Below are 26,608 nucleotides of genomic sequence, written 5' to 3'. Positions count from 1 at the left end.
CTGGAAAAGTACTAGTAACCCACCCCGGAAGAAACTTTCGTAGCTCCGGGGTTGAATTTACCTCCAAGACCACCCTTTGAAATCATCACTGGGTGGAATTATGGAAGATAAACTTGGACACGTATTGCTATATTAGAAAGACAGTAAAGTTTGTCCACCGACAATTTTCCCAATCTATTGGACTCTCACTTAATCTCAAGGTAATTCATAAGAATAAAAAGTTCCATGAACTATTCTACTAGGATACTATTTATTTTTATTTTTTTTCAAAGATACATTAACTTCTAATTTCTTCTTCTTAGCCAATTCGTGTATAAATCCCTGAGACACAAATTCCAAAGGATAGTCATCCAAATTACGTGACTGAGTTTCATTTATTATATTTTTTCTTTGAGGTTCTTCGTCTCTCAGTCTGGACTGTTCCATTGCATTATGTTGTATCACTTTCTTAACACCAGAACACGTTTGTTTTTTGTCTGTTGAGGATGGAATCACTATTGCCTTTACGAATGATTTATCTTTGGATGGAAAACTGTTGACACCATGTTTCCCTCCAGCAGGAACACACGAAGAAGCATCAAACTTTCCTGTTTCGCTGGCATGCATATTTATACTGGAAAAGAAAAGTGAAAATACGTGAATGTGTGTATATATATAATACACACATATATAATATAATAATAATAATAATAATATATATATATATATATATATATATATATATATATATATATATATATATATATATATATATATATATATATATATATATATATTATAATACATATATAATATATATAATGTGTGTATATATAAAATTACAGTTCTTATTCTATTGGATTGTGTGATTACGTAAACTTATCTATTATTATATGTATGCATTCACTCACACAAAAGAAAATAACCTACATGAAATTATGTACAGGTAACTTATGCTTGGAAGCACTTACAGGGTATCCACGATAATTCTTTACGATTTCAACATTTTATACTTCGCATACGGTTCACATTCTTTCTTTCATTTTTTACGTCATATGAAAATAAAACTTTTACGATTTTTGTATCGTTGTTTGAGTTCCGGTAGCACTGTACTCAGAATATCATCAAAATGAGGAGATCAGAAAATGCATTTCCTGTTTTACGAGACCAATTTTACAAGATCAAATCCGTTACTACGCCTCGTAAATTAATTAAAGAGTTCCGTGAAAAGCAAGTCGTATACGACTCCCTGTACAAATATTAGTTAACAAATTACGACATAGATCAGATACAGGGTGATTAATACAGATATCACAAACAACTGTTTATTTTTCTTTTTTTTTTCCCACTCCAGTCTCCTTTGCCTTGGGTAATTTTCAAATTCTTTGCAAACCTGTCACAGTTATTCCATTTTATAAAGATAGAGATAAAAGGAAGGATAAAAAGCGGCGTATTAATATTAAGCATTCCACCTGTTGTCAGGTTCTGGGACTAATGAGGGTTTTTTTTTTTTTTTTAATTTATTTACCTATTAAGGTTCGGCACACTGCATCTTCAGTTTCCTCTTTTAACTTCCAATATTTTTGTTTATTTTTCAAATCATCGATCAGTTGTGTTCTTCTTTTTTCTTAGTCCTCGCTTTCCTTCTATGGCGGTATGAACAAGACAATTTCCTCGCAAGATGTGTCCAATCCAATTCGTCTTCCTACAGAGAATGTTGGCTAAAAGCGCCCTCTTCTTTCCTACCCATTTTAAAATATCTTTGTTACTCTCTCTATCCATTTTATCTTCTCCATCTTTTTCCTATCACCACATTTTGAAGCTCTCTAAATATTTCTTCTCTTTCGTAATGCCCAAGTCTCTAAACCACACAGTCCAATACTCCATATATAGCACTTGACCAATTTCTTCCTTAGTCTAATATTACGCCTGTTGGTGATCTTTCCTTGTTGAATGCCTCTTTGGCTAAGGTAATACCTGACCTTTATTTCTTTGGTGCAGTAAGCATCTGTCGTCAAAATACTTCTCAGATATTTCAAACAGTCTACCACTTCAAGTTATATTTGTTCTACTCTGATCTGGAAGAGTGCGTTTTCACACGACATTCTCATGACTTTCGATTTTTCGACACTGATTTCCATTCCCTGTTGTTTCCCAGTGTGCTATTAACTATTTGTCCAGCATTTCCTGTAATCCTTCTTCGGTTCTAACTATAATAATCATGTCATCTGCATACCTGACCTTGTTAATGATCTCCCCTCAATTTTAAAATCTCCATTCCATTAATGCTTCCTCCATTAAAAATTCATTGTAAATGTTGAATAATTGAGGTGACATACTGCATCTTTGTCTGACTCCTCTTCCAATCTCCACACTATTGTTTTTCTGTGATGCAAACGCAGTTTCCCTCGTTATCCTATGCAAGGTTGCGAATGACTCGTCAGTCTCTCCAGTTAACCCCGATTTCTTTAAATATTTTAAGAAGTTTGGTCCAATTCACTAGGTCGAAATCTCTTTGCCAGTCGATGAAACACAAACATAACTATTGCTCTACGTCAAAAACTCGTTCTGATATAATTCTCATCAACCCAATAGCATCTCTCGTGCCTTTTCCTTTCCGGAATCCAAATTGATATTACATCAATATCTCTTCTATCTTACTTTCAAGCCCCCGGTTCTGTATGCCCGCAATAATATTTCCAGTGTTGGAAATAAGATTGCCTAATGATTCTGTGACCACTGCACTTCTTTGCTTGCACTGCGCTTCTTTGAGCTTATTCTTGGGTAATGGAACCATTGTAACATCAAGAAAATTTTTTGCTCATTCTCCACTCAGGTACATCTCGTTGAAAAGTGAAGTCAGTATTCTCATTAAATTGTCTCCTAATCCCTTGAGCAAATCTGCTGGTATGACGTCGTCTTCAGTAGCATTCTTCCTTCGCATGTCTTCGATAGCTTGTACCACTTCACTTTCCAATATACTGAGTCTTTTATTCCTTCTTCTACCTCTTCATTTGCTTCGATCGCAATATCTTTGGAGCGGTTCTTCTGATCATACAGGTCATATATGTATTCCTCCCAGATTCTAAGGATTCATTGATGTCAATGACTACATGACTTGTTGATCTTCGATTCCAAACATGTGTATGCTTTTTTTAGCTTTCCCTCCTAATTTTTGTGCTTTCTGATACATCAAATAATATCTGCCGCGCCGCTGAAGTTCCATTATTTCTTCATATGTTTGTCCGACGTACTCAAGAATTAGGAGACAATGCAGTCAGAGGATTGACTTTATTTACAGGGTTCATAGTAGTCTGGTCTCTTGTAAATAGTTAAAAAGTGACCAAAAGCACATGAAAGAGTGACCAAAAAGTGATCAAAAGCACATGAAAAAGTGACCAAAATCTCATCATGCCCCTTTTTTCCTTTGTCAATTTCTCCATCACCTCTCTCTTTGTTATTTGGTTTCATCTTTTATAACTTACTTCTTTTTGAGCTTCCTCCTTTCTTAGGTTTTCTAAGTATGCTTTGTAGTTAAGGAAAGCAGACTTAGCAGATGTAAGAAGCTTCTGAGTAAGTGGAACTAGTTCTGGCCTATTTCCGAATTTCTTCATCCCAAACATTATATTTAACTTACATGTTAGCATTGAGAGTTCTCAAAGCCATGAACTATTCAAATTCATCACCTACTCTTAAGAAGAACATACAAGAAGCATAACACAAGACGAACATGCTGAACCACACAAACACACACACACGCAACGTTGAGTGGAGCGTTAACTATTACGAGAGAAAACTAGAAGACTATTATGATAGAAGAAAGAATAGACACAGAAGGGTTCTCAACCCTACCTTGAGAGCTTAAGCATCTACCAACCATCCACTGTGCTTTAGAAAGAATAAAACCTGAAGTGAGAATAAAGCTGACTGTTTCACACGTGGCAAGTACTGGAGCTTTCAGATGAGTAATGAGTAACAAGTTTCTGCCTTTTTCCATTTATTTTTATATTTTTCTAAGAAAACTGCCAATGCAAAACATAAATCTTACGAAGAAGTCACTTTACCTCCCAAAAAAGTAACTTTTAGTGACAAATTTGAAAAAAAGTAACTTTTAGTGACAAATTTGAAAAAAAGTAACTTTTAGTGACCAATTTAAAAAAAAGTAACTTTTAATTAAAAAAAAAAAAAAGTGACTCGCTATGAGCTCTGCACTTATTAACGAGATGTATCTGAGTGGAGAATGGCCAAAAGATTTTCTTGATATTACAATGGTTGCATTACCCAAGAATAAGCAAACAATGAAGTACAGTGGTCACAGATTCATTAGCCAGCCTTATTCCTGACACTGGAAAGATTATTGTGCGCATACTGAACCGGGGGCTTGAAAGTAAGATAGAAGAGATATTGGTGTAAGATCAATTTTGATTTCGGAAAAGAAAAGGCACGGGTTGATGAGAATTATATCAGAACAAGTTCTTGACGTAAAGGAATAGCTGTGTTTCTGCTTCATTGGCTGGCATAAAGTTTTCGATTGGGTGAATTGGATCGATTGCAAAAACAGAATCTCGATATCTCTTACTGTTTTTGTTGTATGGAAATCAGTATTAAAGCCGGAAGTAGTAGAAAATTTCAACCATTTCCGGTTTCGGTAGAGTGTTGTGATGATTACTCTCTTGAGATCCTCAATCGATTGCAGAAAACCTCTTCTCGCTATTACCATTTTTCTTCTATGGGATAACTGGTGAAAACGGAAATAATTACTTTTAACAGGGTGTCTACTAAAATTTCAAAATGAAATTTCATGACTTTTATATAACCTTTTCTTTACCAAACCATAAAATTTCGTAACATTTTTAAGTGCGAATTTGGGTGCGAATTAAGCCGAATTTTCACACACGCGATAGAATCATACTTTGGTTGCGATTTGGTAGCGTCTAAAGCCGACCATAGACATTTTTTGTGGTGAATTTTGACGTTTTATAGAACAAAATTTTCCGGTCTGCACTTATATTTGTACAGATGGAAAAAAAAAATCATGACCCAAAAGCTAAATTTCGTGACTTTTTCATAACTTGCATGACCATTTTCTTATTTCGTGATTTTTTCATGACTTTCGTAAGTTTCGTGACTGATAGACACCCTGTTGTAATCACTTTTAGTTTGTATAGAAGGTTAATGAAGGAGATGGACCCTAGTTTTTGGGCACTCGATGGGTTGCGAAAATATACATTTCGATATCTTTTACCGTATTAGCTCTACGCAAATCAGTACTGAAACTGGAAGTAGTAGTATATACCAAACACTTTCAATTTCTTAACAACGCTACAGGATTTGACAATATTTTCTCTCGAGAACCCGAATCAATGGCAGAAAACTGCTTGTCGCTATCTATTACCATTTTTGTTCTACGATCATAAATGTTGAAACAAGAAATGATAATCTAAACCACTTCCGGTTTTAATAGTGGGTGAACTGAAGAGATGGGGCCTATTTTTGGGACGCTGAATCGATTGCAAAAATCTGATTCTTGATATCTCTTACTGTTTTTGCTCTATGGAAATCAGTATTGAGACCGGAAGCTGTAGTAAATTTTAACCACTTTCAGTTTCTATAGTGTGTTGTGGATAGTCATGAAACGTTGCCTTGCGGCGCTGAATAGTTTGCCAAAAATAGCTTTTTGCTAAGTGTTACCATTTTCGTTCTACGGCGATACATGTTGAAACCGGAAATAGCCAACCACTTCCGGTTTAAATAGAAGGTTAACGGAAGAGATAAAACTTATCCTTGTGACACTGAATCGATCGCAAAAAACAGCATCTCAATATCTTTTATCATTTTTGCTCTATGGAAATCAGTATTGAAGCCGGAAGTAGCAATAAATGTCAACCACTTCTGGTTTCGATTGCGTATTGTGGATTGAGATGTTATGTTCTCTTGAAACCCTGAAGCGATTAAAGAAAACTGCCGCTGTCTCTTACCATTTTTGTTCTGATACCTTTCGACTGACGTACGGATAAGGCCGTTCTATGAGGCTTCCGACACTTGTGCATACCAAAGTTTGGAAGTCTAAAATTGAACTAGTAATGGTAAGAAACTGAAATAAATCATGGGTAGAAGGGAACAAGATGCATGCATAACTGTGGTAGAAATTTCAATATTGTTGCGAGGAAGGGACGAAGGCAGTACAGAAGTGAAATTGAGTTCGAGAAAATAAATGAGAGAAAAGACAGGCTGATAAATTTTTACAGCAAAAATCTCCCAGAATGAGGAATACTTTATGTAAACAATAAAAAAGAAAATATACATACAAGTCCTCGCTTTGAATTCCTGTAAAACTGTGCTAAGAATATTCAAATTATTTGCTATTCTATTTACATATGCAATTATCGATTAAAAGTAATAACATAAACGCTTCAAATTCAAATACCTTCTATTTACATGACTTGTCTTCTTAGCTGCTGACAATGTAGCACAGTTGCTGTGTTGGGATGTAGCTTCACTGGAAATCTCTTCCATCTCCACGTCACTGCCAGTTATAATCTCCACACACTCTTCATCACTATCAGATGAATCAAGTGTTGAATACAGCATATTCATAGAATCGTTTGCACTATAACTGAGATTTTCATTTCCTTCATCAACAGACGTTTCACGATTCACAGCAAGGTTATTATCACAGTGCTTGGAACTTGAGTCACTAGTGCTCTCTTCCTCCGAATCACACGCTTCCATTAGCAAATCGTCGAGGTTTGTGTCGTTATTACAGTTCACAGTATTCCTGTGTGTTTCTTCTGGCTGATCAGCCAGTTTCGCTTCTATCTTTACTGAGAAGTTCCCAACAATATTCTCTTCGCGGTCACTAGAGGTTTTACTTTCTCGTCCATGCTCATCCTGGGATATTTCACATTTTACCTAAAATGAAATGTGTTTAAAATTTTATATATATATATAGGGTGCACTATTTATCTTGATACAACCTTGCACCTTCTAAAAAAACACTGAAATTTTGTATTATACAAATATAGGCAGGGGAACATTGTTTGACACACTCTGCGATACTACAAGGAAACCCAACATAAAGTTACATTTTTTCAAATGGCACTACGTCAGATTATTAAAGATTTCAAATCTACATGTTAAAAAAAAAAATTAAAATATTACATTTATTATTCAGTGTTGCAAACTAAGGACGCTACAGTAACACAAACATCCAAATTTTGGTAACCTCTATAGTAGTGATAAACTTGAGATGGACGGGGAAACTTACCTCTAAAGTACCTTAGTGTCTAATATTATGACCGTGAAATGATGGATTTCGAATGAAGGAACAAAGTCACAAAAGATTGAGAAGTTTGACTTTTTTCAAAAGCTTTTATTTTGAAAAACTGCTTAAACGGTTCTGGAAATATGACAAACAATGGTAAAATTTGCAAATCCAAAAACTTGCTGAAATCACACCTTTCAAAAACAATTGTTGGGACGTTATAGAACTAGAAGAATGCAACAACAGTTTTTTAAAAAATTTCCCACACACATGTCACTTCATGCAATATAGCAATTCTTACCTTTTTTCATATTTTAGGAATGGTTTGAGATATCAAATTGCTCTAACCGGCACTATGATCTTTATGTCCATTAAAAAAAAACATCTAAGTAATTGAATGTTATACTTATCTAAGCATTGTTTTGAAATCAAGTTCTTTGAAGAAAGGAAATTTGTCAATTCCTTGTAAGTTTGTTTCTACTTTTTCGAAATACGTCACATGAACGTACTATTCAAACTAAGATACTCGTACTTTGGATATCCATTGCTTCGCCTGTCTCACTTGCGTAATTAGTATTGCACAAGCCTCTAAAATTTGGTTGTTTTTCAACGTTTGTGATACTATAGCGTTCTTAGTTTGCAACACTGAATAATAAATGTAATACTGTAAGTTGCCATTTAATGTGTAGATCTCATATATGTAATAAGCTGATGTCCTGCCATTTGAAAAAAATATACGAGGGTCGTTACGAAATTAATGCCTCCGAAATTAAATTCAATTTTTTTGAGCTGACTTTGTATGTCTGTGCCAGATGTCGTTGGTGTAGTGCTAATGCTTGAACCTTCCTCTTTTATTTGCAGCTGGTCCCATTGTTCTGCGGTAGTTGACGCCAGCATAGGAGTGTTCCAAAATGAAGCCTGATATGGACGTGCGTATACAACAACGATGTGTGATTGAATTCCTCACTGCTGAAGGAACTGCGCCGATTGAAATCCTTCGACACTTGGTAAAGATTTATGGAGACGATACAATAGACGTGAGCAATGTGAGGCACTTTCAAGGTGGAGAAAAGGGTGTTCATGACAAGCCACGGCCCGGTCGACCTTGCACAGCTGTCATTCATTCCTTGCAATGAAGAGCGAGCGTCTTGATCAACTCATTCGTGCTGATCGCCGGATAACGAGTAGAGAATTGTGTACAAAGCTGAAAGGCGGCTGTAATGCCTTGGAAAAAATGCTGGAACATCTTGGTTATCGCAAAGTTTGTACGAGATGGGTGCCGCGGATGCTTATAGATCACAAAACTCAGCGAATGGAAATTTGTCGAGACCTGCAGGACCAATACGAAGCTGAACGTGACAATTTTCTGGATAGCATCGTCACTGGGGATAAGACGTGGTGTCATCACTACGACCCGGAATGCAAAAGACAGTCCATGGAATGCCGATTTTTACAAGCGCGGCATGCAGGCTCTGGTTCATCGTTGGCAAAAGTGCATACCGAATGGCGGGAACTATGTGGTGCTCTGTTTAGCTGTGCTATTGTTATTTATGTATCTCCATTAGTTTCCATGAAAAAAAGGAGGCATTACTTTCGGAACGACCCTCGTAACTTTATATTGAGTTGGCAACACTGTTAATCTAGTTGTATTGCAGCATATGTCAAATAATGTCCCCCTGGCGATATTTGCCTGGTACGAAATTTCAGCGTTTTGTATCTATTAGTTTAAAAGTTACGAGGGCATATCAAGATAAATGGTCCACCTTGTATATGAGGGGCTCGGTGCAAGACAATGATATGTCAGATTCTCTAACTTTTGACTAAACTAGAAAAGCAAATTCAACATTCCCATATCAAACAAGTTTCCTCTGCTATCTGCAGGTACAGTTCCGAAATTAAACTAACTACATACTGTTCTGTGGTTCCGTCCCAACCCATTCCATTTAATAGCTCAATTTCACCGGAATTGGCGTTTACCATTGTCTTCCCCCGAGTCGCAAATATCTATCTCATTTTTTAATATTTTATTCTAATCGCAAACGGAAACTTTTAATAAAAATTAATGAACGTGTAATTAATATAGAATAATTTCTTGCATATATGATTACATTTTTTAACTACAAAATATGAGGTAAAGTTAATAATAGTATTACATATTCTCACTTGGAGTAACAACTTATCGCAAGGAACCGTGAGGTTTGACCTTCGAAAGCGTGGGTGTGTCCAATCTTCAACCCTTATTTATGAAAGTTTATCACTGCCATCTCTTGCGCTATACGGAGAACATCTCCTGATGACACAGTGCTGTTGAATTTCCGCTAAGTTTCGTTTTGTTATTATTATAGTTTAATTCAAATAACTGTTACCGTTCGTGTTATAATTATTTACAGTGCTGCTATGTTTTGTCATTCATTCACCGTTCTTCAAAGTTTGGCAACATTGTTGATGAACTTCTGCTGTTTGATGTTTCTATCATTAGTATAGAGCTCAGGCTTGACGAGTCCTTGCGGTTACCATAATAAAACTGTTATATAAAAACTATTATAATGAAACTGACTTTTGTGTTGTCGGACATTATGGAGTCGACGAAAGGCCTATTTCGAAAGTTGGACGCCATTGTTATTATTTTCAAGACCTACACAATTACAAATATCACTCCTAAATAATATTAAAATTCCGAAAGGTCATTAAAATCGCTATATTTCATTGATGTAAAATTGGTATTGAATTTTTAAAACAAATTTATCTTAGTATGTTGATACAGAAAACTCTCACTCCTCCGATACATGTCCGACGTCTTCAATTTCACTTTCAGTTATGGCTGTTGTTCCCGCTCGCGGTACGCAAAATGTTTCGAAGATTCTAAAATATTCTTCCCCAATTTTCATGAATTCTCATTAGCTCCCTCTTGCACAGGGGTTGTTCCTTCACGATTTAATTTGCTACCGTTTGGAAATTTTCCAACTCACAGTTATCTGCCCCATTTTCTAGTGTACTTTTATTCTTTTTCTTCTAAAATAAACTCGAATTCTAAGATTATTATAGACAGATTATCATATTTTACGAATGGAAATTATGTTTAATAAAACAAACTTACCAGCCTCCTACATCATAGACATAACTATTTTTAATCAAATGTGTACTTACAAACAAATGACTGACGATTTGCGTTCTAAACAAAAGAATGGCGAAATGCGATTTTGCGAATTTTCACTTTTCTATTGGAATTTTCAAATCTAAATGCTGTAACACAGTGTTCATCTCAAGCGAATAAGCACAATAATTGTCAAAAACGTAAATTCAAATTTCCCGAATTTTTTCGCAATTTCCTGACCAATCCCCGATTTCCCGACTGGTATACACCCTGTCATTTCACTTTGATAAGTACTTTGATTTGAGTCATTCCTTTTTTCAAACAATTCTGTATTTGCGATTTATATTCATCACAATATAATTACATTATAATTACGCTAATTTAATCAGAATTGGTATTTTTGTAGGAAAATTTGACTTAACCTGATAAGTATTTGCTTCTCTGCTAGCATACGAGTTATGCTTATTCTTTGTACCGACACTAATAGATGGAGTTAGTATCAACGTTTACTGACTAACTATTTGAGACTGCGCTATCAAATAATCGATATAATTATTTGATAAGACTGATAGATCAACTCTATGATCCTGTATCTACGACGTTGGCTCATAGTAAAATTCGCATCTCCAAACGATGACCCGAAAAGTAAAAATCTGACCTATAGAATAGTACTGTATTGTCCATGTTTAGAACACCACACATACATACATACATATATATATATATATATATATATATATCGTGTGTTCGAAAATGGTGCCCTTGGGATACAGAGCACTTTTCTACAAGTCAAAATAAATCGAAAAATATATATATAATTATACACCTTTTAGGTCATCGTCTGGAGACGCAAATTGCAATAAGTGCCAACGTCGCAGATAAAGACCTATAGAGTAGATCTACCAATTCAACAAATAGTCACATCGATTCTTTCCAGATGGCAGATCAAGTCGATAGACGTTGATGCTAGCACTACTGATCAGCGTAACTGGATGGATTCGTAGAGCAATGCTAATGGTTCCAAGTTAATCAATGCTAATATGGTTCCAACTTAATCCACAACGTTACCACATAGTGAAGTCATTCCCCGTAGTGGCTGAAGGAGGCCCCAGAAGTTATACCATCATATAGCATTTTCGTTTTATTTTGACCTGTAGAATAGCGCTCTGTTGTGTGTGGGAAACATTTTTAGAACACCCTATATATATATATATATATATATATATATATATATATATATATATATATATATATATATATATATATATATATATATATATATATATGTGTGTGTGTGTGTGTGTGTGTGTGTCTTTTTAAATAAAATTTTTGTGTAACTGCTAAGATTTCATTTCCTAGGACCTTCGCCAAAAGCCACGTTTCTGATTACACGGGTCGTCGTATAGAAATTTGTATAAAAAGAAATTCAGACATTTCTTTTCATCGCTGAAAGTAAAATTCACGGGCCTACAAATAATTACATTATACAGATAATGGTTATCACCTTTACACGGAGATTTCATTCAACTCACGTTAAAATTTCCATACGCGAAGATTTCCTATATCTTTTTTCCTAGACCTATCACGGCGTTTTCAACATACTTGCCATAAGGATTTTGTATCTTTTGACAAAACTAAATTTAAAACTGTATCACCACTTCAATCCTTCATCCTTGCTTCATAAAACTTCATTTTATTTAGCCGAAATTTTGAATATAACTATAAGCAGGAGTCAGATGGGACTGGCTTTTGTCATATATTTTATGGTAAAACTTTTATAATTAATTTAATTTTTATTCGACGTATGCATAAGTTTCATCAAAATTCTACTTTTTTTCGGCATTCATGACCGCTGGATACTTGATTTTATGCTTCGCTTTAACAAAGTTAGAAAGTATTCGGCAATATTTCTTTTCACCGCTCGAAATGTTCCCCTTCACCTCAAAAATACATATATAAGAAAACAACGAGTTTGAGTTTTTTGTTTTGTGTCCTTGTGCACCATTGAGATTATGAATGACACGACCTACTTTTAACGCGGGCTTCGAAGCATGGCTAGAACTTGAATCCGGAGCAGTTGGCGGGAGAGGAGAAAATCATGCAAGACCACCTCTTACCAGAGTAAACGTGGATCTGAAAAGGTAGGGAGACGCTTTCCTCCGTGCCTATCTTTACCCATTGTAATATTTTAGGAAGTTGGGAAACGCCACTGATATTTTTTGGAAGTGGGCGGACGACGTCTCCCTGCGTTCCTCCTCTTTTATCCCTGCCCCTCACAATATAGGCCATTTCTCAATACACCATATCGTCACCAAGAAAGCTCCATCACAGGACCATGCTACCGGGTTCGACTAACAAAAATCAAATAATATTAAAAGTAACGTACCTGATGTCTCATAGTTGAATCAGCAATTATACTTTTCAGTCTGTTCCTTGCAACTATACATCTTTCTTTAAAAGCATAAAATTGTTCCAATTTCTCTACACAAAGTTTGCATATCACATTAGAAAAATCTTTAATTGTAGAAGCCTGAAAAAAAATACCTTGCGAGATTAAGACAGAACAGTGTTCAAAATCCTACGGAAAAGACATGTCTGAAGTAAAAATGAAATTAAATATCTAGTTTTATGTACCATTATGCCTTATAAGCTAAAGGAGGCAGATGATTAATGAAAATGAATGTTATGAAACACTTGTTGAAATGAGAATGTCGAGGAGAACAGAAGAAACCGACAAAATCAATGGACACGACGCTGTCCAGCACAAATTCGCGTGGCCAGGCATTTCTGATGTAGTTCTTATTCTGATTATTAAGGCTCGGATTTCTACGGGATGTCATACTGTTATCATGGCGCTTTTTTTTAAACACTTCTAATCAAATATAAACACATTTCTAACTTTTCTGGACAAGAAAATACGGTTTTTAATGGTCATATAAGTGCATATTTGAACAAATTTTAGCTCTAGGTCATATTTGGGCTCGAAGTTATATAAAAGCGTATTTATTGCTTAGAAATATATCTGCCAGTATAAGCAACAAGATTATTTGAAACTTCATTCCTAGAACTCTTTGATTTCGTATAAAAAGATTTGAAGGAATACTATAGAGTATAAGGGGAGCCTACGTGGTTTATCTGGCGTAGCATCAATCACTTTGTGAAGAAAAACCGTCACCTCAGACCGTCTGTCTGTCTCTCTGATTCTTCTTCTCTGCAAAAGATAACTGTGTCGAATTTCATTGCTACATATTGGTGGAAAGCATTTCCATCCACAACATATCACGTATCTTGCACCCGAAGCTACTTGATATTAAGGTATTATTATTATTATTATTATTATTGAATATGTACCCAAGCGAATCTACTAGTAATTATTTCCGTCCACACTTTAAACACACGGAAGACGAACGTATTACTGTATAAATACTGGTAATCCACATTGAGCACCATCGGAAATATAATATCGGGGAATATGCTCCAGGCCACCTCCTGAAATCATTACTAGCACTTATGATGAGACTCATTCTTTTTTTCTCTCACTCTTTTACACTGAGCGTACAGATATTTTTCAAGGATATGGGATATGTAACCTTCCTTGTCGTTTTTGTCATAGAACCTGGCATCACTGAGTATAGTTAAACGCTACATACTGTACCAATGTATTTGAAAATGTAACCAGTTCCAGTCCATGTTGCTGACATTTTATATAAAATTATATAAATATAATCTTTAAATTCTAAATTGCAATGTCCCAATATATTTCACTGAATTGTCTTATTTCATTAGCTAGATCTAAAGACCGTTCACACAAAACAACAATGTATCAGTATCATGAAACACCCCATTTCTGGAGAATGACCTATATAAAATGGACCATGCACCATTTATATTGAGACGTGTTTATAATCTTTCAACTAATTGGTAAAAATCGATGAAAATTTGTAACATGCAAATATCGACAGAGGGACATTGTTTGACATACTTTGCAATATCACCCGATTAACATGTTGTCAACCAAACATAAAGTTGTATTTTTTAAATGGCACTACATCAAGTTATTAAGTATTTCAAATTTATATATTAAACGAAAACTTACAATATCACATTTATTATCCAATTTTAAAAACTAAGGCCGCCATAGTATCACAAGCATCCCTAAAGATTCAAATTTCGGAGACCCCCACAACAATAACGTAGATGTGATACAGGCGTATCAACGCACATTCGAAGTACCTTAGTGTTTAATAATATGATGTATTTCTAATAACAGATTACAAGGGATTGAAAATTTGACTTTATTTAAAAAGATTTATTTCGAAAAACTGCTTAATAAGTAGCACATCCAAATACATACATGGAGGCCAATAAATGTAATGATCATAATGCCGTTTACAGCAATTTGATATCTCAACCCGTCCCAGAGATATGACGAACATTGTTTGTTTGCAACAATGCTTAAAATTGTATAATTGTGAGAAATTATTGTAATTACAACTACCAAAGACTATTCCTGTAATGTTATAAAAAGAGACGAATGGAATATTTTTAAAACAATTTCTCACAACTATATCATTTTAAGAAGTATAGCAATCTCTATCCATGGTTTTCATATCTCTATTTATTTATATTGCACTCAACACTTTTCCAACGGATACTAAACATTGTATGTACTTACTTACCTCTGATGATACTAGAGTTTCTATTTTTATCAAAATATCCTCCCTTAAGATTTCACCAGCGTTGTCAAATAAAGAACACATTTCAGTGCCTTCAGAGCAACAAAGACGGCACAGCAGATGATACCCAACAATACCAGAAACTTGTTCTAACTTATGCAACACATACATTTGGTTATTAGTCTTAATATTACTGAGATCAGAGAGTTCATTGTTTGTCGATGATGTAGATAATCTATTAGGAACTTCTTCTGCACTTTCTTGGAACATTATATTACTGTTAACGTGACAATTTGTCTGGACTGGTTGAGGAATAGCATTCAAGAGTAGCTTTACTGTTCCATCGTCTCGTAAACAAAGATCTTCCTTCTGAAAGTGCAAAGCACATACATATTTCCTTTTTAACTCTTCGGAAGAAAGGTCACGGAAATCATCTCGTCCTGAACTTATAATCCATTGCTCTTTTCTGCAATTAAAAGAAAGAAAGAGAAAACTCAAACTCATCGAGAAAAACAAAATTGTCAACTTTCCTTCACATGTCCTTGTCAAGTTTTATGAATATATCGAAGAAAAAAAATAGTTAAACCAATGATAACACCACTAAAAGGTATACTATCTGCTCTTTCGTTAAAACGCCATATCACGAAATAACGTGAAAGTAAGAAATTGAGAATGCTCCAAGGACAATGCCAGAACGAACTTAAAAAGAATTATTTTTTCTTATTAACTTCGACAGGCTTTATAGTAATTGTTCAATGTACTTCTCATTAAACAATCTTGTAATATATCGATCCATTTATAATTTCCTTGAGTACTAAAACTTTTCCACATGTTTTAAGAGTTCTGTTAAAACGTTCTATGATATGTTGTTTTACGAAATATATATTATTTTATTATTTTCTGGAAAGTAATTCCCTTTCTATTTTCGCTTCGGGATTTCTTCGTTCAACTATACCTATATCATGTTACGTTTAAGATGCTGGATATAAATTTACGTTTGAGATTTACTTGGACCTATCTGTATACAGTATTCAGACCTTTTAGAAGTTTCACAAACGAAAGTATACTCACTGGGGAAGAATTATGAAATCAAACCAATTTCTACAGCTTTGAATGTTCAATTTTGGCATGTACAATACAGCTCTAAATTTCTAATAGTAAATAAACCAGTTTAATAACACTTACCTTTTTGACTTAAATATAGGAAACCTAAAGAAGGTGGTCTTTGGCCTTTTTGTTAACGCGTTAGCGTTTACACATCCAGGATAACTACACATCCGACGTTCAGAATCACTATTGTATATAGCCTGCTCCAGTTTCATATTCCCGCTGCAAATGAATAACATGAAAAAGATACAGATGAAAGCTTGTCGGGCGTGAGTGAATAAAGAAATCAAAAAATTGGCTGATTTCAGGATCCGTGCTTGTTCATACTATGGTGTACAAAATAATGTACAAAACAATTACAAAAACAGTGAAATTATATCTAATACTGTGTACGATCATCTTTGGCATACAAAACAGCCTAGATCCTCCTACGAATACAAATTCTGAATCGTACTTAGTGGACTATTTACTACTATTAATGTAAAATCTGCTCGTTTCTACATATGAAGGTAGAAGGAAGTGGGATGGTTGGTTGGTTGGATAATTTCAAGTTTGGCGTCCTATTCAGCACCGAGGCTATATGAGTCGCGTACCTACAGCTGAACATGGGATCCGAACCACATGAGTTCCATCTAGAATCGAACTTAAATCTCCCGCGCCAAAGGCGCGTGCGCTAGCCGTATACTCACGAAGAAGTTTGGTAGGAAGTGCGATCTCACTCTGTTTCCAAAACGGACCGTGATGGTTTAATTATGTTCAAATCCGCAATAGAAATATACGGAAATTCCTGTCGATGCTCCTCAAACTACCCTTAGATGTTCCTAGATATGTAACTTAGCCATGTAGATTATATCACCTATAAGAAACAATGTCTGCGCCACTGGATGGACAGACTCACAGCCTTTACCACTCATTGCTTCACGTACGGTAACAATGAGATCTACAGAACATTAATTACATGACCGCCCACATTATCACGATAGATCACGTTCATGTTGAAGTTGGAAGCAAAGTCTAAATTGTAGTCTTCTGACAGTATTATCAGACGTGCATCTATTCTGTGGTGGGGAATAAAGTAAAGATAGAATTATCTGGTCACTTAACATTACTCGGTACTTTTATTCCCATAGTCACTGCACCACTTTTGGCATTCAATGCTATTAGAAGAGATTTGGTGTTAGTAGCCCTTAATTAATATTTATTTTACTGAGATCCTGTTACTATCTACGTGGAAGTGTTTTGCTACGTGACAAGTGAGTCCCGTGGTCACGTCTATGAGAGTTGTTCTCACGGCGAAAGTCAGCTTTAAGGACCTCCTATCCCTATCAAGGAGTTTCGTGTTTCAACAACTACTGTGTTTCGCAGAAAAGGTTCTTCCACTCACACAGTATATCCCCATTATATTTGATACAGTTACTCGCGATACCTCTAGGGCAAGTGCCACTATTTTTAGAGAGACACCAAATAGAGAGAACCAACGATCGTCTGTCTTTGAAAGTGTAGCAGGTCATATATAATAGCGCACCAACACGATATCCTCTCTCACTCTAATTGTTATTTCCGTATAGTTTGAATACTAATAAAAGGATGTACAACTTGCCTTGTTCACTAACTTTAACATTTTAATGTTCAAACGCTTCCTTATCCTGCATTGGCAGCCCAATAAATAACCACTAAGGTTCGTTACGTATCTGCAAATACAAGAATATCTCATTTCTCGAGCTATTAACACACTTAGCTTCCACTTGAAATCACCTACTCATCTATTGCCTCTTACAACAAAAGGAACCTTGACTTGTTCTTGTAAACCACTAAATATCAATTGCCACACTTGGCTTTAACTATCTGTACACATAAAAATCTATGCAAACAACAAACCTAGTAACGCCTTCAATTTTTACTAACATTTTGTCCGAATAATTGTCACAACCCAATAATCATGACACTTACGGGTGAACTGATAATAGGTAATATTGGGAAAGGTTCACAACAGAACTGAAAAGAAAGAAAAAAAAATCACATTCGCATCGCGCGATGTGCAATAGCGATGGTGACTCAGTGGTATTTTTGAAGGCTATTCACATTATTTTCTACACCGTTGCATTTATATAGAATTACAAAGGCTCTCAATTAGAAACACTCATAACTAGTACAAAACAAAATTCAGCATTCATTGATGCATTTAAAAATGCATTACTCTAAGCAGATATTTAAACGCTGATTTTGCTCTCCTCAGTGTGAATCCACTATATATATATATATATATATATATATATATATATATATATATATATATATATATATATATATATATATTAGGGTGGTCCTTAATTACATGGGATTTTTTTTACGAATTTCTTTGTTCCCAACCCCTAAATTGGTTCCATGTCGGACCCAATTTATCCATGAAAAAAATGGGCTCAATCGAAGAATATTTAACCGACCCCCAAGCGACCTAAAGTTTGAATGCATATTAAATATGTTAATATATAGGAAAAGTCTGGAATAAACCCTTCTTACTTTAAAGCGGCTGAAGGGAAAGGGGCCAAATCTTGGATACAGGGATTGGAAGTAATCCACATCTGGCCCTGAGAAATAGCATGATGGCGGCCATTTTGAAGTCCGCAATTTTGTATTCGGATCCAAAATTTTAAATGGAAATGATGTTTTGTGACATCGTTTTTGGGTAACCTTTCATTATAAAAACATATCTTCCTATATTTTCAACTTATCTCTGGTCATTTAATTCTTTTTAGCTTTGAAATAATAGTTTATTATCTTTCAATATTGTTTTTATCTTTATAGGTTACTGAAATATGAATAAACTATTACATACATGTAACAAAGAAATAATTATATATGTTGTTATATAATTACATCCCGTCGAAATACACACCAGCCTATATTGAAATTATTTATATGAAATGAAATTACATAAATAATATAATGAATGTTTAAAATGATAATAAAAGAAAGCTGAAGGCTATGGATAACTAGACAAATTCTACTGCATCATTAAGCCAATTTTTGTAGCCATCTGGATACTTTTTTCTGTGTTCACTGACTACCTGCAATATGTATTGTTTCTCTTTTTCGTCCTTTGTTAAAATGTTCCCGTACTCTTGTATTAGTTTCACACCTCTCTCTGCAACATCATTCACCACCACAATGTTTTACAATATATTCAACCCACGTTGAAAGTTCACAACTTCTTTCCAAGTAGATGGGCATGTGCATTTCTTTCTTTATTGTATGGTTTAATTCAAATAAGGGAAACTGTTCAACAATCTTATAAATCTGCAGCCCGTACAGTGATATAAACTCATAGAATATTATGTTTTATTACTTCGGAGCTTTTATTTTCCATAGTTGATAAATATTACATGTTCAGAGATAAGTGGAAAATAAAGGCAGATGTCTGTTTGTCGTCAAAAGCTATCTCAAAATGATATATCATACGAGGTCATTTCTATTTAAAATTTTGTGCCCGAATCCAAGATGGTGGACGTAAAGATATGCCTAATCTCGGTCACTACTCAGTATCAGGTATGGATCTACTTCTACAACCTCTATCCAAGATATGATTCCTTTCCCTCAGCCATTTTTAAGTTACAAGAGTTTATTACAAACTTTTGCCATATACTATACACTGTAAATGCATTCAGATGTTTAGGTCGCTTGGGCGTTGGTTAAATATTCTTCGATTGAGCCCATTTTTTTCACAGATTAATTTGGTCCGACATGGAACCAATTTAGGGGTTGGGAGCAAAGAAATTCGGAAATCGAAAATTAAGGACTACCCTAATATATATATATATATATAAAGGTTGATTGAAGGACTATATCACTGATAACCGCAGGGAGTTATTTATATTTCTTACTTGTAAACAGGGTTGGCTAAAACCATGGTTTTTATTGAAAAAAACAAAAAAAAAACTTCTTTTTGGTTTAAACGTTTTTTTTTTTTTTTTGTTTGTTTGTTTGTTTAAACCAGGTTTTTTGGTTTAAATAATTTACTCTATATATTTATATTAAATATGGACAGAAATTAGTTTGTTTTGCCTTGGTGTTATGCAACAACAAGGTTATGCTAGAAGGGGTCACATAAGCTTAAAGCGGAATCGAAACCGCTTCTCGGCTTACATCCAAGAGAAATTGTCCATTTGGACACGAAACCGGGACTAATTGGTCACAAATGCGATTGCCGACTCACTCACGAAGGACTCCTGATAAAAATACGTTGTACTGATCTTTACATAGGCCTACTTGTTAATACAATTGTCAAGAGTCATATCAGAAGGACAGAAAGATAAACAGTTACACAAGTAAAAACATTGTACAGAATTATATATAAATCGGAAAACTCCCGCGTTAGCCATTGGGAAAATCCTGTTATTACTTTAAATGTATTTGTATGTAAAATTTTAAGGTCAACGTATCATAATCACTACGCTAAAACTGAGGTATTAAATTACAAATTTGGTAGTAGATATCATTCAATAAAAATAAAACCAAGTCAAATCCAAGTTGATGTTGGAAGCTGCGTACCCAGTTCATAAATTTTGCCAATTTCTATCAATATATTTAAGCAAACTTGGCTTCTTTATAAAACAGGCATTCATTCAAGTAGAAATATATAATTTGGTTTCCTTTCGTATGTTTAGGCTTAACATCCTTATGAAATACCAAGGTTATCACGGAGAAGACTTTTGCTTAGAGGGACACCTCGAATCGCTACTTGGTTTACACTTGATAGATGGGTTGTGGTTCGACCGAGAATTGAACACGGGACCCCTTGATTAAAAGGTGAAAAGTAGATAAACGTAAAGCAGATGGTTTGATATGTGGAAACGTCACCATGAAGTTCACACGATTTAAAGCATTTTTCATTCTTTGTTTTTTGGTTTAAAGCAGTTTTTTTTTTTTTTTTTTTTTTTTTTTTTTTTTTTTTTTTTTTAAGCAGCTGGTCTAAACCACCTTGGTTTAAACCAGGCTACCCTGCTTGTTAACTGAGTACTTTACCTTGTATCTATTTACCTGTAAACTTTTCTCTTCTGATAACATTTTTTTCATCGAAGAGTGTTATTATCTTTGCTTGCATCCTTTGCTTTTCTACATATTACCTGAAAAATTCTTCTTCTCTGTATAATTAACAAATTAGATGTAATGTAACAATGTCCTTAAACGTGCTTTCTTGTCATTACCGATATTTGTGTTAGAAGAGAATTCATGTCTATAAACTGTAAATCTGTACTTACAAATTACACTGTGTTCTGACTAGTAAATAGTGCTGAATTTTTATTTTGTATTAGACTTGTATCGTATCAATTCATTAATAAAAAAAAAAAACAACGTGTTCCGTTCAAATTTCCCTAATTTCAATTAATTACTGTAAACGAAATTCGAATTGTAAAATAGCTCTAACACCAAATAAAAAGTCCGATTTTCAAGTTTTGTTTTCTTGACTTGGAGCTTTCCGTTTCCTCACTACGCAATTCCACAATCGCATAAATAAAAGTGGCGACTATTCAACAACGCGCGCGAGGAAATGGCGAGATATGCTGAGACAAAATCTGTGATTTCAACACAGAGTATTTTATGAAAGTGTACGGAAGAGTTGGATTGGACGCCATGTTACTTGGTCTTACGCCACTGGATTTCTCTCTCTGGAGTTACATCAATTAGATTGGATTTGAGTTTACTGTCTAGTCGAGCAGCAAAGCTATATGAGACGTGTACCTACAGTTTAATGTGGTATCCCAACCACTCGAGCGCTCGCCGATAATCGAACCAGGGTCTCCTAGGCCAAACACCCGTACGCTATTTCCATAACCACGAGGGATATCTGGGATTACGTCCAGGATCGTACGTTCGCGACTTCAATGAATAACATTCCAGAGTTATGAATCCGGATCCGTGATATGACAGCAACGATAACAGGGGACATGGCGAGGAATTGAATACAGACTGGATATTGTTCGTGTTGAACATATGTAGAGGTGTACTAATGTGTGGAAAATAAAATTTAGAAGGTTTTTATTTTTATTTATTTATTATTATTTATTTTTTATTTTTATTATTATTATTATTATTATTATTATTATTATTATTATTATTTTGAATTCTCTAAAATTTCGTTGCCATATCCTACGATTAATTTAACTTAAGAAGATTTGAACGGAACACTTTATATTTAATTATATGTATTTTGTATCTATATATAAATGTAGCAATGCACAGAGGAACTTATAAGGTTTTCAGTGATACTGGTAAAGCCGTAACGTAGTTGCACAGTTCGCAGCTAAGGGCGATATGCGAGAAATGTTGGCAACGAAGACTGTGTCCTCGATTTTCAAATCAACCCGTCCGTTCTTTGTGCAACGTAATTTCCAAAGTATGTTTCGTGAAGTTTCATTCAGCTGAACACACAATTCCTAAGTAATGATTCGATTTTAAGGAAATAGGTTGCATCTGTACGCGAAAGTGTAAGCAACTGTACATTATACATAATTTTATCTAATTAGACAAAAGCCTAATCTTTATAGTAAATCTACTACAGTTGATTTCACATAATATGACAGAAGACAAATAAGGTTTCATTCCTCAAACTTGGTATCAGTAAAATATAAATATCGTTATTATCCTTTACCACCATAGCTCCTTCCTGGCTGTATGGCAGTGACCAATGTTTTCAAGCCAGATCAGACAATTTGTGTCAAATGTAGATGGGAAATACCTCAAAAGTAGTTAGAACTCCAGAGTAAGCAAAAATCAGCGTCTACTGTAGACATAGATGTTGTTGATGCTTGCTACACAGCCAATACTTTATTATCATCACTTTGATACCTTTGAGAGTTACCTTTGAAGCTTCAACGAATAGGCAAATGGGTTTCAATAGATTACATTAGCCGCAAAATTAATTAAAAAAAAAAAAAACATTATTCAGTTAATTACAGCAGCTGCTAGTGTGAGTAAAACTGATGTTAAAACATAAATGAAGAAGTGTGAAAAATGTAAAGACATGAACATCTTAACTGAAGAACTTAAAATTAAGCTTCGCAGTTTAAATCATTCCCTGAAAGTTCAGATTCTGGCCCTAGCCTCAAGTAGTTAGTGTATGGACAAAACAGCTGACGAATCTGTTGTTTCAATTAGAACCATACAGGAAGCTAGAAACTTAAAGGTGGAAGCTGGTGTTTTGACAACACCTGCGAACAGATAAAGGAAACAGCTCAATCATGAAATTAAACAAAATGTCCTCAGCTTTTTGACGATAATGAGGTTTCTCGTTTGAACCCAGGCAAGAGGATTGTATTGCAGTAATAAAATAAAATTAAAAAAAAAAAAAACTTCTTTGTAAACTAAAAGAAATATCCATGGCTTATTGTAAGCAATAGGACGATCAACTCAGCTCCTCGGAATTTTGTGGACTACATTACAGTTGCTGCTTCTGAAACATATTGAGAGAGAGAGATTATGTGTTTGTGTGTATTATTGTGTAATTCAGCAAAACGTAAAACTGACGTTGGTTGCAGCAACACCAATCAAAGATGACTGGTGTTAACTGCATGTAGGTTGGAAGCAAAAGACTGTATGCTGTAACGCTGCAAGCAGTGTCCAGGAAAAACTTGAGTCTTATTTGGAGATATTTACAAAGGCTATGATCCACACAAAATGATAACACAATCAATCCGAACTTACACCGACACACTGCAGACATGCCGTGCAACTGTTGACTTCACAGAAGAAATGGCCAAGAATTTCCAATTTGACAATAAGCCACCACTTTGTGTCAAAACACCAGAATTTATACCATAAACAGCTTGAAGATAATCTTGCAGATATCGAAGTGATTATATTAATGGATTTTACTGAGAATAACTCATTTGTTGTGCAAGATGCTGTCGTCGTTTCACTTTATTTACTTGCCGAATAAGATTGCAGATCATCTCAAAAATAAACTGAATGCAGTAAAGTTATCTCGCCATATAGAACTACATAACTGGCTACACAATAATGATATTTCAACACGTCGTTATAATACGCATTTCATATCAATTCCTGCTTCTTTCTGCACATCTGTGTGAAAATCATATTTTTTTCACCATCACTATTTTGCTATTTTTTACATTTTCACATTTTGATATTTCTGAATCTTTCCAAATCGACCACTATGAAACAAGTATATATACAATCACAAGTGAATACGAAAAATAGATACATAGAAAAAATTACTATTCGAATGGTTACCTTATGCTTTTAGCTATATCTGATATTCTTCCACTCTTGTCTGCGGCTATAGTAGTTGTTGTCTCTTCTAAAGAGGATACGGATGTACTTGATATTTGACTACTTGAAGAACTGTCTTCTTGCTTATCCTTGCTAGTCCTAAGATTATTCCTTTCACTCCTATATACACAAAGTAACCAGAAAATTTTAACACATACATCTTAATGATATAAAGGTATGGTTACAATGTAATCAAAAATAAAACAAACCATCTCACAAGCTTTCTTCACATTTACAGAAGTAAAAACTCTGGTATTTCGAACCTTGTCCGGATTCTTTTCACGAGAAATCAGGAATAGCATACACCGTCAAGGTAAAGTAACACATTAAATATAAAGAATGTCAGCCTCCTTCAATATCAACGTCTGTATACACTGTACCATCACACAATAGAATTACGGTTGCTATGAGATCAGTCGTTTACTGAGATTTCTTTCAATTTCTCATTGATAACTTTTTTAACCTCTACGAATTTTAACTCTTTCTTCGCTGAAGAAGAATCCTGAGCGAGATTCAAAATATTGGAGTTCTGTGTCTAAGGAAAACTTGGCATGTGAGTTGTTTTAATTTTTTCCTATTGAAAGATTATAATCGATGCTTCGAAAAGAATGCAAATCTGTGCATTTGATTTAAATGTGCCAACTGAGAAAAGAGACATAAATACCACAAACGATGCAAATGAGATATACAGGAATCTTTAATGAACACTTTACAAGAGATATTAAAAATTATTTCAGTCAACTGAATTCAGATTCTTTCTTGTTTCATGACATTTACGAGCGTACAGCCACCTTTCGTAATGTCCGTTCACTTCAACGTAAGGCTTATTCCAAAAAGATAAATAAATAAATAAATAAAATAGTGCGCAAGATCTGCGGATCTAGGGATCCATTTTTTTATAAATCAAATAATGATCAAAAAATTCCTGTTATATGACAACTGTTTCACTCATGGTATAGACAGCTTCATTATTTTGTTAAAATCAATAATCCCGCTTATTAACATTCCACAGAGCTACATAGCTGAATAAGGTCACGACACTTTATCACTAACAGTTATCACAGAATAGGTCCTACCACCCGATACAACAATGGAAAATTGTACATATACTCCAATTTTTCATACCGATTTGATCTTTTGTGAAATGCGTAAGGATATTCACTGTTCCATATTAGCCTATATTGATAACCATTTAAATGAAAACAAAGACTCATCACTGAAATAAATAAATCCAATCTCAGTTGCATATTTTCAACAAGAGAACTAACCTATCAACAGCACCTTACATGTTTTTTTAACATTGGGTTTTTCAGTTCATGAACAACAATGCGGTAAGCTCTGTGAAGAGTAGATGGGAAAGTCCATCTGGACAGACCATTTCCTACGAGATTTTCTGGGTGAACGAGAGAGATACTGATTCAACCTTCAAGAACGATGTTAATTATGGCTGACGTGGATTACTTCGATCCTGTACATGTTGAGCACAGCAGTCTTAGGGAACTTTAACTTAAACTCATCTCATGCAGGTTTGCAAGATTTGTATGCAAAACAAGCCTTAAACATACAAACATATTTTCTTTGGAAAAAGACAATTTCATACAGCATAGAAACGATCGCTTACACTAAACTATCGTTGGTAAACATTAGTTCATAGGTTACAACAGTTGATCTTGAGTGACGGTGCTATTATACCATTATATCATCACAACATAAATGCATATATGCACAAATTAAAATCCACTTCTTTATCATTTGGGTTGCGTCCTTTTTGGAACATCCTGTTTTGTCACAAAATTCTAAATTTTTCTTCCTACAGTTGCTTATTGACTTACATCCGTTTGTAAATGAATATTATTTGGCTTTAAGAAAAAAAAATGACAATATTCTGAAGAAAATGCATTTATAGTTGGCAGGAAATAAAAAATAGCATCCAAATCAAATGAAAGAAAAACACGATATTCGTGTGGGTTATGGTAGAGCACTGTAAATCATTACGTCATGGTGTCTTCGAAGTAGAAAGAATACTGGCAGTGAGAACTTCGAGCCTGTAGCAAGAATTGGTGACATGCCAAAGAAGAATTGAAAGTTGCCAATACCGTAATGTGAGTCAAATTGGGAGTGAACGTTAAAGATATATATTAGAAAGAATAAACGATCTTAATTCGTCCAGTTAACTTAACGACGGAGTCTGAGCGAGGG

General features: G+C 34.6%; 1 protein-coding gene across 6 annotated transcripts in view; it reads right to left on the bottom strand.

Moving 5' to 3' along the window:
• Nucleotides 1-237: 237 nt before the first annotated feature.
• LOC145666662 (uncharacterized) overlaps nucleotides 238-26,608 on the bottom strand; it is a 40,926-nt gene continuing 14,555 nt past the window's right edge. For 5 of the 6 annotated variants that reach the window (XM_081734124.1, XM_081734127.1, XM_081734122.1 and 2 more), the window contains 6 exons: nucleotides 24,371-24,529; nucleotides 16,199-16,342; nucleotides 15,017-15,479; nucleotides 12,724-12,867; nucleotides 6,407-6,891; nucleotides 238-613 (listed from right to left, as the gene is read on the bottom strand). In XM_081734124.1, coding sequence (XP_081590250.1) covers nucleotides 247-613; nucleotides 6,407-6,891; nucleotides 12,724-12,867; nucleotides 15,017-15,479; nucleotides 16,199-16,342; nucleotides 24,371-24,529 — 1,762 coding nt within the window. In that variant the 3' untranslated portion in view covers nucleotides 238-246. The remainder of the gene's footprint in view (nucleotides 614-6,406; nucleotides 6,892-12,723; nucleotides 12,868-15,016; nucleotides 15,480-16,198; nucleotides 16,343-24,370; nucleotides 24,530-26,608) is intronic. The other variant, XM_081734128.1, reaches the window with a different exon arrangement.

Source organism: Thermobia domestica, chromosome 12 (assembly GCF_964235325.1).
Source record: "Thermobia domestica chromosome 12, izTheDome1.hap1.1, whole genome shotgun sequence".
NCBI classification, from domain to species: Eukaryota; Metazoa; Arthropoda; class Insecta; order Zygentoma; family Lepismatidae; genus Thermobia; species Thermobia domestica.
Note: the sequence above shows the minus strand (reverse complement) of the source record. Positions and strands in the feature narration are given on the sequence as shown.